Source organism: Mustela nivalis, assembly GCF_964662115.1.
Source record: "Mustela nivalis genome assembly, contig: HAP1_SCAFFOLD_2507, whole genome shotgun sequence".
Lineage (NCBI taxonomy): Eukaryota > Metazoa > Chordata > Mammalia > Carnivora > Mustelidae > Mustela > Mustela nivalis.
The window spans coordinates 22,803-35,132 of record NW_028134158.1 but is presented as its reverse complement, the minus strand read 5'-3'; the positions used below and the strand labels follow the sequence as shown (position 1 = coordinate 35,132).

The 12,330-nt window shown below is 36.3% G+C and overlaps 1 protein-coding gene across 1 annotated transcript in view; it reads left to right on the top strand.

The window, feature by feature from the left end:
• Positions 1-12,330, top strand: part of LOC309858450 (uncharacterized protein) — a gene marked incomplete at both ends in the record, with an annotated part of 55,533 nt that overhangs the window by 21,000 nt on the left and 22,203 nt on the right. Inside the window, 3 exons of the mRNA XM_082751138.1 lie at positions 311-373; positions 1,067-1,168; positions 4,421-4,525. Of these exons, the coding sequence (XP_082607264.1) occupies positions 311-373; positions 1,067-1,168; positions 4,421-4,525 (270 nt within the window). The remainder of the gene's footprint in view (positions 1-310; positions 374-1,066; positions 1,169-4,420; positions 4,526-12,330) is intronic.

The following is a 12,330-nucleotide window of genomic DNA, read 5'->3' as shown; positions in this document are numbered from 1 at the left end:
ATGAGCTTTGTGTCCCTGCTGGAATGGAAAGTTTCCGGAGAAAACACAGACAACATGAATTGTCCTCTAAGATTTTATGAACTAGTGTGACAGCACGAAATATCTTTCCTAGAGTCTTGGAGTCCATTTTACCAATACAGACTAAACCAATGAAAGCCTGAAATTAAGAACTGAAAGTGTACTCAAATTAAATAGTGGAAATATTGGACTCTGCCTGGAGTTTTTTCACAGCATAGGTACTTTGTGTTTTTATTTTAAAGCTCCATCTTTTTATGGATCCCAACTAACCCCCCCCCCTTTATTTTAACAGCGAATGGGAAGTTTGGTGTCAATATCTTAACAGATGGAATGGATGGAGTAAAAGCTATTACAGGTAACATCTTAGAAAAACACCTAAGAGTAAGATGCTACTAGAAATCTGACAACCAAATTATTTTTCACTAAGTTATAATATAATGCTCTTTCCATATCGTGATTGTATGGACTTTAAAAATCTATCCCTACACTTCTTTTAAAAATGTGCGTGCATAAATGCCTACAGTTAGATATTGGATTATCAGAACTTTTAGCAATAGAACTTCAATGTTCTTTATTATTTCCAAAGTCTTCTAGAGTCTTTGCCAATAATTAACATATCTTCTTTTATGGTGGGAAAGCTAAATTCCAGTTCAACACCGTAAACGGTGAAGGAAAATTTTGGTAAAGTTAGAGGTAATCTCAAAATCAGCAATAAAAGTGCTGATGATATTATTTAGACCAGCAACCTGTATCATTCTACCAAAAAAAGTGCTAATAAAGCTATTTAGATCAGCAGTCTATATCATTTCTAATTTCCTGCAAACTGTATACTCATAATTGCATGTTCTGTTGCCTTGCCTGTCATTTGGAGATTATACTAGACTTAACAAGAAAGTTTATTTGAAGCCCCAAAGGCCCATTTGTTAGGTTAAGTCTCTTTTCATCCAGCAGTTGGCTGTAATGCCACAAAGACAAATATTTTTTAATTATGTAGAATCATGACATCATTCACAATAATGCCAAAAGTCTTCATTCTTTTGCTTTTAAGGAAAGGTTGATATAAATGACATGAAAAAAGTTCCAGGAAACGTGGGGAGAGAACTCAAAGATAATAAATATGAGGCGTTGGTGAATAATCTGCCAATCAATGGTGAGTATTTCTATAACAGTTCTATTTCCTGTCTAAGTGAAAATGAAAGATTGTCCAAAAAATTTTTTTAGAAGGCATTACTTTTTTATCTTAAGAAGATATACCAGCTGTGTCATCTCATTTTTAGTTTGGGCATCAGTTGGCTCTAGTCAGAAATCCTATGACCATGGATGAGAAATGCTGGCTATTATTCTTAAATCCATTGTGAGTCCTAAAGTTTAAAATAAGAATTGAGAGAAAAATGGTGGCATTGTAAAGTATTAGGGGGAAATAAATGAGAAATCACAAAGAATAAATGAATGGGGAGTGTTCTGCCTGCTAGAGACCCAGCAATAACTGTCTTAAGTGCCCATAAATGAAGAGTGGCCTTATTTTTTCCATTTCACGTATTTTTTAAAACTATTGAAAGTACATTTGTACTTTAGGGAGATGTTAAATCTGACTCTGTGTAATGATGGCTTCTCTGTTGTCTTAATGAAACTTCATATCATTTTGGCAAGATTTTGATTTGTATCTTTCTTAAAGCTGATAGATCTGTCAGAATAGGCTAATGTGGCATGAAGGCCTTTTTAAAGTCTATTTCTTTTTAACTGAAGTATAGTTGACATACAATATTAGTTTCAGGTGTACAACGTAGCAACTCAACAATTACACACTTTCTGAAATACTGTGATAAGTGTAGTTATCATCTGTCATCACACAAAGTAATTACAGTATAATTGACTATATTCCCTATGCTATGTTCTTCATCCCTGTGACTTATTTTCTTGTACCTCTTCATCTTCTTCACCTGTTTCACCTATCCTCCATCCATCTCTACTTTGCAATCACTGTTCTGAATCTGTTGTTATTCGTTTGTTTTGTTTTTAGATTCCACATGTAGGCAAAATCATATGGTATGTGTATTTCTCTGTCTCACTTAATTTTTATTTTTTCACTTTGTTCACTTAGCATAATATACTCCAGGACCATCCATGTTATCATGAATGACAAGATTTCATTCTTTTTTGTGGCTGAGTGGTATCCCATCATGTATATATACCCCATCTTATTTATCCATTCATCTACCAGTGGACACTTAGCCTGCTTCCATATCTTGGCTATTTTACATAATGTTTCAGTAACATAGTAGCACGTATATCTTTTCAAATTAGTGTTTTCATTTTTTTCTCATAAATACCCAGAAGTAGAATTACTAGATCATATAGTATTTGTATTTTAATTTTTTGATGGACCTCCCTAGTATTTTCTAGAGTGGCTGCATGAATATACATTCCTACCAATAGTACACAAACATTCCCTTTTTTCCTCATCTTCACCAACACTTACTATTTCTTATCTTTTTAAAATTTCTTTTCTTTTTGATACTAGCCATTCTGATAGTTGTGAAGTGATATCTCATTTTGGTTTTGATTTGCATCACTTTGACAATGAGTGATGCTGAGCATCTTTTCACATGTCTATTGGCCATCTGTGTGTCTTTTTTTGAAAAGTATTCAGGTTCTCTGCCCATTTCTAAATTAGATTTTTTTTTTTTTGGTATTCGGTTGTTTGAGTTATTTATATATTTTGGATTTTAACCCCTTACTCATACACCATTTAAAGATGTCTTCTACCATTTTTTAGGCTGTCTTCATGTTTTGTTGATGGTTTCCTTTGCTGTGCAATGAAGGTTTTTCAAGATAAAAAAAAAAAAGACATAAGAATAAATTTTGATACTTGCCACCTTTCAAATATTTTGATAGCACATTTATGCTTCTTTTAATTCATCAATACTTTTGTGGACAATCTACATTATATTTTGGGGGATGGACTTCCATTATTTATAGAATGTTTACAATTTGTGGCAAAAAAAAAAAAGACAGTATATCTGGTCTGAAGAGTGATTGATAAACAAAACATAAGGGGACCTGGGTTGCTCAGGCGGTTAAGCATCTGCCTTTGGCTCAGATCATGATCTCAGTGTCCTGAGATTGAGCCCCACATTGGGCTCCCTGCTCAGCGGGGAGCTTGCTTCTCTGTCTGCCTCTGCCTCTCCCCACTGTTGTTCTCTCTCTCTCTCTCTCAAATAAATAAATAAAATCTTTTTAAAAATAAAAAATAAGTGATAGTTAAGGAAATTTACTCAGTAAAAGAAAAATTTCTCTAGGTATCATCAACCAAAAAAATCACACTTATTAGATGAAAGTATGAAGTTTATTATTCCTCTACTTGTATTTCACTGAGCAGTTCATTGGTTCCTTTAAAGCTTTCTACTCTATGGACTGATCTAGGGAAGAGATTTTATTCTAACTCTATTATTGAACATCTTTTAAATATCAAGAATTAATAGACATTAATAGTTTGGGTTACATTTAAGAGTCACTAAATTTTGGTCTTCTTCCTCTCTGTTTCCTAAGGAGGTGGGAATGATTAATATCAACAAATTGTACACTTTTCTGGAAAAGAGGTTGAATCTCAGAGAAAAGGAATTTAAAAGTTTGAGACTAAACATGCAAATTAACACTGAGCATTTAATATAACATCGAGCCACTCAGGAAGTCTTGGATTTATGAAGTGATGGAAAGAATCTCTAAAGCTACTAATTTGGGACTAAGAAGACATTTTGAAAACTCACAGAAGAACATGTCTCTAAATAGAAATAAGTGCTATCCTAAAACCTTATGTTAAATTTATTATATCAGCAACTTGTTTCACTGTGAATCATAAGCGATGCTAAGATTTCTAAAGGCTACAAAAGGCCAGAGAAGATTCAGGGGAAAGAAACAAAACTGGGGACAGGGAGAATGGAAATAGAATGAAGAAATCTTAAATTGAGAAATCAAATATAGGTCTGTACAGCAAACACTGAAGTAAAGGATCAGCAATTTCTCAGCAGAACTGACCTGAGAGTTCAGAAAAAGAAGAATGTTTTTTCTTGTTTGGAATGATGCGATCTGTGGTCCAAGACCTCTAGGTGCTAAACTATACCTTAAGCATGTTTTGCTATCTCAAGTTGTCCTAAGATAAGGTAATAGAAAAATAGATTCTAGTTCTATACGTCCTATTAAATTTTTCTGCATAATTAGAAAAGATAAATGAGTCTTGATAGTCCTATTTAAAATGTTAAATGATAATACAAAGATATAAATTATATTTTCTCTTTTTTATCATTAACACAGGTTAATTAAATTAATAATACACAGGCAAGTGTATTTTTAATTTTGGGAGCATTCCATTTCTCTCATTTTCTATCCCTATTATTTTCCTAAGGAGGGAAGGTTAATGTGAGTAATTTGGACAGCATTCTGGGGGACATGAGGATTAAGCTCCCACAAAAGGAACGGGAAAAACTGACAGAAAACCTGCTACTTAATGGTGAGTATTTGAGGAATGACTGTGCCTTTGAAGGGAGTCTGTGCTTGTGAACACACATATGAGAATTTCTAAAACTAGTGACATTGGCACTCAGGAGATAGTTTGTAGATCTTCAGGAAGGATTATTTCCTAATCCTAACTCTCTCTAGAAAAACTTCTTTTCCCCAAACCATCCCTATATTCTGAAAATTCATTTCTTTAAAATTATATATCTTTAAATCAGTTTTCTCACTCAGATATTGAATTGTGTATTTGAATTTATGTTCTATGACCGCCCCTCAGACATCATCGATTTTGTCAGAAATTGAGTTCATAGTTTTCATTGTGGCATTTGACCAAAGCAGCCACATGAGGCCTTTAGAAATATGTTGGGGGCATATTTGATTGTCACAAATAATTATTATCAAGTGATTGTAACAGTGGACACTGTTAGCATTAAATTCCTTGAGTGCCAGGGATACTAAGTGCTATGCAATTTGTAAGACTTTTCAACATTATGAAGAATTGTTCCTGAAGAAGATGCCAATGGCATGGCATATCCAGTAGTTGAGAAACTATGGATCCTGTTTTCATACTCTTTCACAATTTTTGTACCATCATTATTACCCTAGTAATATATGCTAAAAGCCTGAGAGGAAACCATTACTCACTTTGCTTTAACTTAACTTGTTGTGTTACAAATTAGTACCACTCTTCCCTTCTATAAAATGCAAGCTTATTTTGGCAGAGACTATGCCTGATCCTCCAGTGTGCATCTTTATCCCTCCCCCAACAAAGTGTCTTTTACATATTAGGTACGAAATAAATATTTAGCTAGTGAATGGAATAAAAGAAAGGAGTTTCTACTCCAAATGAGAGGTAGACTGGCAATGCTGGGTAGTAATGGTACACTATGGACAGAGCCTCAGATATTTGCTGACTTTTGTACTTAATTAAACCCTTTATAATAATCTTTTACCAATGGTTAGTACCATATGTTCTCATGGTTACCCCACACAAAATCAATTGTCTTCTGATATTATAGGAAGTACTGTTATCTTGTTTGCATTTAGGAACCCAGTTCTGAGGCAAGCTTGTAACCTACTGTAGTCTATTCAATTCTCAATAACATGGTAGGAAGATAGTTTCATATACAATACAGAGCTAGAGACTGAAACTTGTTTTCTTACCTTTTTTTTTTTTTAAAGATTTTTTATTTATTTATTTGACAGAGAGAAATCACAAGTAGATGGAGAGGCAGGCAGAGAGAGAGAAAGGGAAGCAGGCTCTCCGCTGAGCAGAGAGCCCGATGCGGGACTCGATCCCAGGACTCTGAGATCATGACCTGAGCCGAAGGCAGCAGCTTAACCCACTGAGCCACCCAGGCGCCCCGTGTTTTCTTACCTTTTTCCAATTTCTTCTTTGTCCCCATTTTATCCCCATGACCTTCTAGTCTGGGTCATTGGGTGTCCCTTTTTGGGTTATAATTTACTTTACTGGGACTAATTACAATATCATTATAGTCAGTAGAGTTCTCAAAGGACTTTGTGAGTACCCAGATCACCTCAGAAAGAAACCCCATACCCTATAGCTCTCACCCTTTTATTCTTCCCCACTACTCCACAAGCCCTATGCAACTACTAATCTATTTTCTGTCTCTATAGAATTACCTATTCTGGACATTTCATATAAATGGGATAGTATGTGATTTTTGTGATTAGCTTCTTTCACTTAGTGTAGTATTTTCAGGTTTATCCATATTGTAGCACATATCAGCATTCCATTCTCTTTTATTTTCAATTTATTGTGGTAAAAGATACATAACATAAAATTTGTTATCTTAACCATTGTTAAGTGTACAGATCACTGGTATTAAGTACATTCACATTTTTGTGCAACCATGCAACAACTACCACCATCCATCTCCAGAATTTTTTCATTTTCTAAAATTATAACTTTATATGCATTAAACAAAAACTCCCCGTTCTCCCCTACCTCTAGCCCCTTGCAAACATTCTACTTTCTGTCTGGATGGTTTTGACTACTCTGAGTACCTTATCTAAGTAGAACCATGTAGTATCTATTTTTTTGTGACTAGTTTATTTCACTTAGTTAATCTCCTCAAGTTTCATCCATGCTGTAATATATGTCAGTGTTTCCTTTTTTAGGGCTGAATAATATTCTACTGTATGTATATATATTCATTCATCCATCAGTGAATACTTGAATTGCTTCCACATTTAGTTATTATAAATAATGCTTCTATGAACATGAGTGTACAACTTCATTCCTTTTTGTTGCCAAGTAATCTTTTAATATTGATAGGTCTAACCCCTCACTCTCCAGCCTTCATACACACACACACACACACACACACACACACACGTGCGCGCGCGCACACACACACACACACACCCTCCTACCCTTGTTCTGGCTATTCTTTATGGAAACATAAAGATTTGTGTGTGATTTTTAATAGTAAGTTATTTGTTATTTGGTTTTTTTCCCCCATCTTCCATTAGCTGTGTAACATATTTCCTAGTGAGAAAATTGACTTCTTAGGGTTTAGAAACCACTTATATTATCAGATAACTTATCACATGTATACATTTACTATCATACCAGGTTAAAAATCTCAATATAATAAAGAAATATGAAGACATACAGCACACTATTATTTCTTGTTTTCTTTGGTACAGAAATATTGACTATCCTTTCAAATTTAAATTTAACATAAAAATCTTTCACATTTAATACAGATCCACATTATTCTGAGCCAAGATTAGACCATGTGGGTATGTGCCCACTTGGGTCTAGCTCGGGCCTTCATGGGTGCAGATGATGCCGTATGTGCCTCAGTAGTTGTGCACCAGTAAGAGTGCCCCACAGATATCCTGAGATGTCCACAAAGCAGCTCAGGAAAGCAAGACAGCAACAGCACCTCTGCTTGGCACTAAGCCAATTGTTGCCCCCAAGGACTTGCCTGCAGCCCTAGACTCACTAGTAGGTGGAAGATGAGTTCCATGTGGTTCAGGATCCACTTCATGTTCCCATGCAGGTGCTTGTTTCCTTCCTCCCTCCTCCCTCCTTCCTCCTCTTTGCCCCTTCTTTCCATTTTTAAATTTTTTTTTTTTCTTTTTCAGCCATACTGGGTAATTTTGTATTGTTTCCTGTTTCCTGCAGATACTTTCTAGCTTGTTTTCCATTGCTTTAAACATACTAAGCATAATAGTTTTATAATTTGTGCCTGATAATTTCCAAATCTGAAGTTTTTGTGAGCCTATTGCTACTGCCTATTATTTCGTTTGTCCTCTCCCAGGTAAATTTTTCATTCTGTGTTTGATTGTGACACAATCAAACTGTTTCCCTGGACAGTTATTAAAAAAAACCCTTTGAGGCTAAGGATGAAAGCCCATTGCTGGGGAATACTTGCCTCTGCTGGGCATTTGGAAAGAATCACCCACACTCCATGAGGCCATCATTACAATTCAAATTCAAATGGAGCAAATACCATCTGAGCAAAAGCAACAGCAGTGTTCAGCTCACCTTCCCTAGGTTCTTGCTTTTCATTAGATTTTGCAGTAGTAATTCCTTACTCTCTTATTAGCTTTTCAGTACTTTTGAGGAGATGCTTTTTACATTTTATCCAAGATTTCAGTTTCCAGCAGGAAGATTGGTCTGAGTAACGTAGGCCTCCACATAAATGAGAACAGAACGTGATTACAGATTTTTGTCAGGAGTTGAAGCATCTAATCTGGGAGTTCAGGAAAAACAAACAAACAAACAAAAAAAAAAAACAAAAACAAACCCTTAATATCAACCATATTTTGAATTTACGCTTTGGTATAAATGATTCAAAAATTGCCCAATCACCTGGAAGATTTCTATTCTAATTCTAACATACTTATTGATCCTTTTGATATATACGAATGGACTTTATTGAGTCTTGGTCTTTCTCATGAGGCAGATTATCATAATGCACTATAAATAATATCAATGGTCACATTTTGGAGTCAATAAGTTTCTCCCATATTCTTTTCTTTTTCACAGGAGAGATTATTGATGTCAATAAAGTGGGTGCTCCTTTGCAAAATATGGGGATGAACCTTTCAGAAAAGGATATTAATGATCTGACATATGATCCCAATGTTCTCCGTGTTATTCCTTATGCTCCACAAGTAAGTGAAACCATATGATAATTGACTTTCTCTGCTTGACTTATTTCACTCAGCATAATCTCTTCCAGTCCCATCCATGTTGATACAAAAGTTGGGTTTCATCCTTTCTGATAGAAGCATAATACTCCATTGTATATATGGACCATGTCTTCTTTATCCATTCATCTGCTGAAGGGCATCTTGTCTCTTTCCACAGTTTGGCAATTGCAACCATTGCTGCTATGAACATTGGGGTACAGTTGGCCCTTCTTTTCATTACATCTGTATCTTTGGGGTAAATACCCAATAGTGCAATTGCAGGGTCATAGGGTAGCTCTATTTTAATTTCTTAAGGAATCTCCACACTGTTTTCCAAGTGGCTGCACCAACTTGCATTCCCACCAACAGTGTAAGAGGGTTCCCCTTTCTCCACCTCCTCTCCAACACTTGTTTCATGTCTTGTTAACTTTGGCCATTCTAGCTGGTATAAGGTAGTATCTCAGTGTGGTTTGGGGAAAATCAGAGAATCAACTCCACTTACTATAGCACCAAGAACCAAAGGTACTTGGAATAAACCTAACCAGAGAGGTTAAGGAGCTGTACTCGAGGAACTACAGAACACTCATGAAAGAAATAGAAGAAGACACAAAATGATGGAAGAGCATTCCGTGCTCATGGATCAGAAGAATAAACATGGTTAAAATGTCTATACTTCCAAGAGCCATCTATACATTCAGTGTCATCCTGATCAAAATTCCACTGGTATTTTTCAAAGTGCTGGAACAAACAATCCTAAAATTTGTATGGAACCAGAAGAGATCCTGAATTGCTAAGGAAATGTTGAAAAAGAAAAACAAAACTGGGGGCATCATGCTGCCTGATTTCAGGCTTTACTACAAAGACAGAGCATGGTACTGGCACAAAAAAAGACACATAGACCAGTGGAACAGAGTAGAGAACCCAGATATGGACCCTCAACTCTATGGGCAAATAATCTTCGACAAAGCAGGAAAAAATATACAGTGGAAAAAGGACAGTCTCTTCAATAAATGGTGCTGGGAAAACTGGGCAGCTATATGTAGAAGAATGAAACTCGACCATTCTCTTACACCGTACACAAAGATAAACTCAAAATGGATAAAAGACCTCAACGTGAGACAGGAATCCATCAGAATCCTAGAGGAGAACATAGGCAGTAACCTCTTCGATATCAGCCATAGCAACTTCTTTCAAGATATGTCTCCAAAGACAAAGGAAACACAAGCGAAAATAAACTTTTGGGATTTCATCAAAATCAAAAGCTTCTGCACAGCAAAGGAAACAGTCAAGAAAACAAAGAGGCAACCCACGGAACGGGAGAAGATATTTGCAAATGACAGTACAGACAAAAGGTTGATATCCAGGATCTATAATGAACTCCTCAAACTCAACACACACAAAACAGACAAGCATATCAAAAAATGGGCAGAAGATATGAACAGAGACTTCTCCAATGAAGACATACAAATGGCTATTTGACACATGAAAAAATGTTCATCATCACTAGCCATCAGAGAGATTCAAATTAAAACACATTGAGATATCACCTTACACCAGTTAGAATGGCCAAAATTAACAAGACAGGAAACAACATGTGTTGGAGGGGATGTGGAGAAAGGGGAACCCTCTTACACTGTTGGTGGGAATGCAAGTTGGTGCAGCCTCTTTGGAGAACAGTGTGGAGATTCCTCAAGAAATTAAAAATAGAACTTCCCTATGACCCTGCAATAGCACTACTGGATATTTACCCCAAAGATACAGATGTCGTGAAAAGAAGGGCCATCTCTACCCCAATGTTTATAGCAGCAATGGCCATGGTCGCCAAACTGTGGAAAGAACCAAGATGCCCTTCAACGGACAAATTGATAAGGAAGATGTGGTCCATATTCACTATGGAGTATTATGCCTCCATCAGAAAGGATGAATACCCAACTTTTGTAGCAACATGGACAGGACTGGAAGAGATTATGCTGAGTGAAATCAGTCAAGCAGAGAGAGTCAATTATCATATGGTTTCACTTATTTGTGGAGTATAACAAATGGCATGGAGGACATGGGGAGTTAGAGAGGAGAAGGGAGTTGGGGGAAGTTGGAGGGGGAGGTGAACCATGAGACTATGGACTCTGAAAAACAATCTGAGGGGTTTGAATTGACGGGGGGTGGGGTGGGAGGTTGGGGTACCAGGTGGTGGGTATTATAGAGGGCATGGATTCTGCCCATTTCTTAATTGGATTATTTGTTCTTTGGGTGTTGAGTTTAACAAGTTCTTTATAGATTTTTGGATACTAGCTCTTATCTGATATGTCATTTGCAAATACCTTCTCTGATTCTGTCATTGTCTTTTGGTTTTATTGACTGTTTCCTTTGCTGTGCAAAAGCTTTTTATCAGGATGAAGTCCCAATAGTTCATTTTTACCCTTGCTTCCCTTGCCTTGCAATGTTTCTAGGAAGAAGTTGCTGTGGCTGACATCAAAAAGGTTGCTGCCTGGGTTCTCCTCAAGGATTTTGATGGATTTCTGTCTCACATAGAGGCCTTTCATCCATTTTGAGTCTGTTCTTGTGTGTGGTGTAAGGACATGTCCCAGTTTCATTCTTCTGCATGTGGCTGTTGAATTTTCCCAACACCCATTTGTTGAAGAGACTGTCTTTTTTCCATTGGATAGTCTTTCCTGCTTTGTTGAAGGTTAGTTGACCATTGAGTTGAGAGGGTCCATGTCTAGGCTCACTGTTCTGTTCCATTGATCTATGTGTCTGTTTTTGTGCCAGTACCATACTGTCTTGATAATTACAGCTTTGTAAGAGAGCTTGAAGGCCAGAATTGTGATGCCACATGCTTTTCTTTTCTTTTTCAACATTCCTCTGGCTATTCGGAGTCTTTCTGGTTCCATACAAATTTTAGGATTATTTGTTCCATTTCTTTGAAAAAAGTTGATGGTGTTTTGATAGGGTTGCATTAAATGTGTAGATTGCCCTATGTAGCATAGACATTTTCACAGTATTTGTTCTTCAAATTCATGAACATGGGACATTTTTCCATTTCTTTGTGTCTTCCTCAGTTGAGTGTTCTTGAGTGTTCTATAGTTTTCTGAGTACAGATTCTTTGCCTCTTTGGTTAGGTTTATCCCTAAGTATCTTATGGTTTTGTGTGCAACTGTAAATGGGATTGACTTCCTAATTTCTCTTTCTTCCATCTTATTGTTGGTGTATAAAAATGCAACAGATTTCTGTGCATTGATTTTGTATACTGCCACATTACTGAATTCTTGTATGAGTTCTAGCAGTTTTGGGGTGGAGTCTTTTGGGTTCCCCACATAAAGCATCTTATCATCTGCAAAGAGTGAGTGTTTGACTTCCTTTTTGCCAATTCAGATGCCCATATTCAAATTCCTGTTGGATTCTAGCTACCAAATTTATTCTTCCTCAACAAAGCCTCAGATCTTTATATCTCAATTCATTATATTTAAAACTATCTACCAAAAACTGTCTCCTGATTATACATGCCCTGTCTCAGTTGGGGACACCATCATGTTTCTTAGTAAAACAAGTTTAAAAATTGGTATCATTTTTCACTCCAGCTTTTTTCTTAGTGCCACATCTCATTGGGTACCAAGTCCTATCAATTAGGACTAC